Raw genomic sequence first — 6,677 nt, 5'->3', positions numbered from 1 at the left:
TTGGAATTTTGCAGAAATTTTTATTTATTTCTTGGTCTATACATCTAATTCTAGATATCAATATTTGTATACTCTGTAAATATTCTGATCTGAAGAATTTTCAAATACATACAAGTTTAATTTTTAAAACATAGCAAATGTAGATTTTACATTTAGGAATATATTTTATATTTAAAGGAAGGACTTGAGCAGTGTTTTGTTGCTTTATTTTTTCCTGGTAGCTAGTAAAACCAGTTCTACTGAGGTTTTAATAGAGAATTCATACTCTGCAAACTGAACCTGCGATTTTTGAATGAGTGAACTGCAATTAAGGAGGTCATTTTCATCTCATGTAAAGAAGGAAGAAACCATAAGAAAGAAATATACCTTTTATTTAAAGAAATATAAGAAAAACAAATTTATTAACAAATTGAACACTGCTTGCATCTAGAGGATAGAATTTGGAATTGTGTTGCTTTCTTAAGCCGACTGGATCAAAGTATATTAGAAAAACAAAACAAAACACATATTTTCCATTAAATGTGATCCATGTTGGCTACATACAGCTTTGGATTTTTGTGGATCTAGGCAAGGAACAGAAAGTTAAAATACAAATGAAGCCAGGTACAGTGGCTCACATATCTAATCCCAACACTTTGAGAGACCAAGGTGGGTGGATCCCTTGAGCCCAGGAATTCAACACCGGCCTGGGCAAGATGATGAAACCTTGTCTCTACAAAAAATACAAAAATTAGCCTTGTGTGGTGGTGTGCCCTTGCAGTTCCAGCTACCAAGGAGGCTGAGAGGTGGGAGGATCACTTGAGCCTGGGAGGTCAGGGCTGCAGTGAGCTGTGATCATACCACTGCACTGTAGCCTAGGTGACAGAGCGACACCCTCTCTAGAAAAAATTTTTTAAAAACGAGGCATTGAGTATTTGGGCCTGTAGAGAAGCATGGAAAAGCAAGAATAAAATACTTTTATTAGGTCAATTTTTAACATGATCAAACAAGAATAAGAAAAGTGCCATAGGGTTAATTAAAATTAACCTGTAAGGCCCAGTGAAGAATGAGACAGACATGTGGAAACAAGATCGAATGCCACTGAAAACAAGGAAATGCTTTCTTTCAGCGCTGGTTCACTGTGTTTCTATGGATTTACAACTCATGAAGATGCAGGGTGCCTTGCTTTTGTGTAGCCTAGATAATAAAATTTATTTTCTTTTCTTCAATAACTTCCTTTTAACATGTATAACTTTCTGCATTTGAGAACTTCACTTGGGTTATAAAATTGGAATGTAACTGTTGATTTTTGTTCGATGCCTCTGTGAAATACATTCTGCTATCCACACAATATTTCTCATTTCCTGTTCCTTCAGCTTTACATATGCATAAAACACACCGTAGTGGAACTGTCTGTTGAATGCCAGCACATTCATTTGTACCTGAGGAAAGAAAAAAAGTAACACAGACAATCAGCTTATTTGGAACATACTATGTTTGTGAAGTAATATCAAGCTACAGACTGGCTTGTACTTGTGCAGTGCTTATTTGTGTTTAAATAGGCAATGTCCAAATTGGGCCAGATAGAGGAGTACGGCGGCAACTCAGAAAGTTCTAATGGGAGAGTGTCACTCTGCAGGTAAATATAGACAACAAAGGTTATAAAAATAAGTTTGTAGAATCACAAGAAAAGCTCCAAATTTTAGCAGCACTACTAGCTCAAAGATTTCTAGGTGTGTGTGTAACTTTGTACTAATACTTACCTGGCTTCTAGCTAGTGGGCATATCTCATTTAGATAAAGTATTTCTTGTTGACTACAACTTTTAAAGGTTTAAATAGGTTTTTAGGCTTAGTCTAACTCCCTTCCAGGGCAATGTCACAGGTCCCTGGAATTTAGACTAAGCGATATTATGAGCTTTCTTGGAATGCTCTGTAGCAACTTTACATATAGTTTAATTGTATTTTTTTTTCTATAGAAGTTAGGTGAGACCAAGAAAATTAAAAAAAAAAAAACCTTAAAAAAACTTGAGTAAAGTCTAGAATATAACAATTCCTTTATTCTTTTCTATTTTGATATTTAGAATGGAAAGGAGAAGAGGAGGTACTGAGTCCCTCATGCACCTCCAAAAATCTTGAGCAAAGTAGGCAGGGAATGGAAGCTGTATCTGCTGTCAGGAAGAGACACTCATTTTTCCCACCAAAGGCTGCATTCTTAATAGCCTCTTTTTCGGCAGTTGTGTGATAGTGTGGAATTTTAAAGCAACCCTACTATATCAATTAATTTGCATTTGTTTTTACTTCTTTCTATGACAGACACTAGAGAGCTGTTGGAAAATGTCTATAACATAGGCCTTTAGGAAGGTTCCCTAACCACTCTGAAACCAGTCTAACCCTAAAGTTTGGGTAATTTTCAGGGTTCTATGTTAGTTTCAATCAGATTGAGATGGAAGGGCCAATGGTTTCAGATAAATAAATGGAGCATATTAGAAAATCTGTGGATTTGAGGGACCTTTTCTGTACCAAAAAAAAAAAAATAATAAAACCATTATTGTTGAACAGTAGAGTCTCCCAGGAATTGTCTAAATGGATCAAGTACTTTTGCTTCTTTGTGGGGGTGGGGGTGTGCAGATAGAATAATCTAGACTCTCTGGATGGATTTCCATATGATCAATTCCTAAGCATTGTAATTGTGCCTGTGAGTTATAACCATAGATAAACTTTTTTTTTTTTTTTTTTTTTTCTTTTTTTCTTTTAAGATGGAGTCTCACTCTGTCACCCAGGCTGGAGTGCAGGGGTGTGATCTCAGCTCACTGCAACCTCCACCTCCCAGGTTCAAGCAATTCTCCTGCCTCAGCTTCCTGAGTAGCTAGGATTACAGGCAAGTGCTATCATGGCTGGCTAATTTTTGTATTTTTAGTAGAGACGGGGTTTCACCATGTTGGCCAGGCTGGTCTTGAATTCCTGACCTCAAGTGATCTGCCTGCCTTGGCCTCCCAAAGTGTTGGAATTACAGGCATGAGCCACCACGCCCCACCGGATAAACTCTTCTCAAGGAAGAGATGGATTAGAGTGAATTGTACCAGAATGAAGACAGTTGATATTTGATCATGAGGATGCTCTAGCTTTGCTTCTCTAGTTCACTAATTTTGGAATAGCTGCATTTCTTCCAGAGCTCCACTGTGTGCACCTCTGTCTGGACAGAACATTTCCATGTAAAGCCATCATATGTGAGCCAGAAGGCCCTGCCTGTTCAAGGTAGGGTTAATAATACACCACTGACTATCAAGCTACGAATGTGCCTAATCAATTGGCATGATCAGCTGTAAAAAGAAAACCCAAAGCAAGAAAATACATAAAATACACAGTAAGAGAAAAATAAGCTAATAGCATCTCTGTTTGTATCATACCTCACGCTCGTAAAACACATCCTCCAGTGTCTTTCCCCCACTGCCACCTACAGCTTCAAATAAAGGTTTGTATACCTTAAAAAAAAGACATTAATTTTAAAAACATTTTCATTTCTTATAAATGTATATACATATATTTTTCCTAGCATTATATAAATTGTGCACATAATATATATTTTAAAAAACTATTCCAGAAGAACTGAATTTTTTTTATAGGATTTTGGCTTCCCAAAGAAACAACAAAAAAATCCAAGTGATAAGAGTGTGGATGAAATTCTAGCCTCTTGGCTTGTTCAGGGCTACAAGGCAATTCAACTCTCAATATACAATGTCTGAGCTTATTTTCTCACTGAGGGTCTTAGGGCTAGCTAGGTACATTAGAGAAGCTCAATGAATGTTCATAATTCGATCAGTATGGGTACATAGGTTCTTTGAGATTAAAATTGATAAAATTCACATACAATTTCCAGTGTGGAATTTGGGAGAAGCTCAAATTTTAATATTATGCTAAAGAGTCTCACACAATTACAAATGAGATGTCACAAAGGTTTATGCATTTGCTGACTTTCATCTTTCCTAGAGTGCTTCAGAAATCCACAGGAAAAGATGAGTGTCATTCTAGATCTCGAAAAGTTACCTGGAGATTATGTAACTGTGTGCGAGTCAGAGGGAATGGAAGCTGCGCTGAGGTGAACAACCCTGAGTGGGGGAGCTTCAGGCACCCCGAGAGCAACTGGATGCTGGAGTGGGGGAAGGACACAAGCAGCTGTCATTCCTCTCCTGATTTCTGGCCACTCAGCAAAGTGAGTGGAAAAACTAATCCATCCTTATTCTTCCTTGCAGTCCACCTAGATGTTTTGTGCCTCACCTTGTTTCCCCGGTGGGTACCTGGAAAGGCTGCTGGGTCAGACTCTTTTACATAATAACTTTGATTTGAGCTCACATTTCCAGAACACTGCATCAGTCTCCTGGCGGAAATTGCTTTAGCAAACACTTCAAAAGGAGTGCTCAGATGACCATTCCTTGGAGATTTAAACAAGTACTTGCTTGGCAGGAACCTTAAAAATTAGTAGCTTGGCTAGAAACTTAACGTGTTTCTTTGGGAGAGATCATTTCAGCAAAAGACACTGCTTGCTACCTTACAGATATTATTACTTCTTTTGAGTATAAGTGGAAATTTGATGTGTGAACTTCTAAAGCACATGGAAATGAACTAACACAAGGGACTTAGGAAAGCCAGTGTCATCACATACTCCGTAATGATCCACTATGCTCTTCATCTGGTCAAAGTCTTCTGCTTGAGCCAACAGCCGCAACCCCTCAGGATAGAGCTTGCCAAAGGTTGGATAGAGGGTCTCCCGGTCTTCTTTGCTCAATTCAGTGCCAAAGGAGTTAAGAGTGATGATAAAAGCACGTCTGTCGGCCTCAAACTGAATTTGCAAGACAAAATCAGTAAAATCTAATAAACTACTAAACACTATAAACAGACTCTTAAGTACACAAATTCATTTCTGAAATGATTTGCTTTCCTTTCTGAATCTATGTCTAATTATACTCCAGACATGTGTTATTAGCGTTCCCTTAGTCTTTTCTTGTAATGGAGTGACTCTGCTGGTCAGAGAAGGATCACACAGCAGCAGTGACGACCTATGACTCCTGAAACCCACTAAGCTTTATTTCCTGGGCACCCTGCAATGAATTCCTCATGTGTCTCTATCACATAGGCCACTAGTGTCACAAGTGTCTCTTCTATAAAAAGGAGAATAATACCTATTTCTTAGGGTTCATTCAGGGACAGAACGAGGTAAATATAAGTGGGAGTGCCCAGCACGATGTTTGAAACAAAAAGTGATGCCATACATGGTCATATCCCTTCCTAGTCGTCAATGTCACCATAACTTTTTACATAATGAAATTGTGTGCTGTCTACCATTTGTTTATACTTTCGTGGTTTTGGTTTTCTTTTTTGGTGTCCTAGGTGAGGTATCAATAAATCTAGGACTGTAGCTAAAGACTATGTGGGTTGGGGCAAGTTATCTTTCTGTCAAGAAGTTTTCTTGTTTGTAAGATGCTGGAGTGTGGCTGCACGATCTTCAAGGCAGGTCAACACATACTCACGGCCTGTCTTCTCCATGTCGAACACCACTAGGCACCTGGGCTCCCATTCCCTCATCATTCCTATTTCATCTGACCACTCAAGTCTTTCTTGAAATTTTGTGTCTATTCCTTCGAGCTCTGTGTTTCTACTGTCTCTTGGTTCTCCTACTATCAACGCTGGCCATTCCATCTCAGTCTCTCCTTCAGGGGCTCCTCCTCTGCCTACTGTGGGTGCTTGCCATGGTTTCATTGGGCTAAGCCGCTCTTCTCTAGGTACCTCAAATGCCCAGTACTTACCACTTCATTTTGAAATCTGTGCCTCTGTTTCTCCCCACTACACTCTAAAATCTTTGAAGAACCATGTCTCACTTGTTCATTGTTCTTTTTATTATTGTTATTTTCATTTTGAGATTGGGTCTCACTCTGTCATCCAGGCTGGAGTGCAGTGGTGGGGTCAGGACTCACTGCAGCCTCAACCTCCCAGGGCTCAGTTGATTCTCCCACCTCAGCCTCCCAAGTAGCAGGGACTACAGGCGCATGCCATCGTGCCCTGCTAATTCTCTTTGTAGAGATGGGATTTCGCCATATTGCTCAGGTTGGTCTTGAACTCCTAAGCTCAAGAAATCTTTCCTCCTGGGCCTTCTAAAGTGTTAGGATTATAGGCATGAGCCACCATGCCTGGCCTTTTGTTCATTTTTGAATAGCCAATGCCTGACACATAAGGAAGCCTTAACTACTTACTGAATCCAACAGAGTGATGTGTGATCCTACTACTTTTGAAATTCTCTAACATTCTCCATGATGTTGAATAGTATTCAAAGCAACGTTTTGTGGCTCAGTAGCTTTGACATCACCTGGAAGCACGTTAGAAGTGCAGTCTCAGGTTACAGTCCAGCCCTACTGAACCAGAATCTGCATTTTCACAGGATTCCTAGGCTATTTGTATGCACGTGAAAGCTGAGAAGAATTGCTGTATGCTATCCTCTGATCAGCGTTTGACTGGTTAACAGATAACAAAACCCAACTTGCAACAGATCTCACTGGAACTCTTATGTGAGAACAGGTGTTTTCTATCAGAAGAGTGAGAGTTACTTCCATCTGATCCTTTTGATTGCTCTATGGAGATTAATGGGTGAACTGAAAAGTAGGGAGTGGCTTTATTTGGAAGCAAAGGCAGCTGCCTCTGGCTACTG

The 6,677-nt window shown here is 39.4% G+C and overlaps 1 protein-coding gene across 1 annotated transcript in view; it reads right to left on the bottom strand.

Annotated features, from left to right (window-relative positions):
• Window positions 1-938: 938 nt before the first annotated feature.
• ATP6V0D2 (ATPase H+ transporting V0 subunit d2) overlaps window positions 939-6,677 on the bottom strand; it is a 47,480-nt gene continuing 41,741 nt past the window's right edge. Inside the window, exons 6-8 of the mRNA XM_012471027.2 lie at window positions 4,641-4,817; window positions 3,388-3,462; window positions 939-1,421 (exon numbers count right to left, since the gene is read on the bottom strand). Of these exons, the coding sequence (XP_012326450.2) occupies window positions 1,260-1,421; window positions 3,388-3,462; window positions 4,641-4,817 (414 nt within the window). The 3' untranslated portion in view covers window positions 939-1,259. The remainder of the gene's footprint in view (window positions 1,422-3,387; window positions 3,463-4,640; window positions 4,818-6,677) is intronic.

This window comes from Aotus nancymaae, unplaced genomic scaffold, assembly GCF_030222135.1.
Source record: "Aotus nancymaae isolate 86718 unplaced genomic scaffold, 86718_ANA_hifiasm-v0.15.2.pri h1tg000036l, whole genome shotgun sequence".
NCBI classification, from domain to species: Eukaryota; Metazoa; Chordata; class Mammalia; order Primates; family Aotidae; genus Aotus; species Aotus nancymaae.
This window is presented reverse-complemented; position numbering and strand designations above follow the sequence as displayed.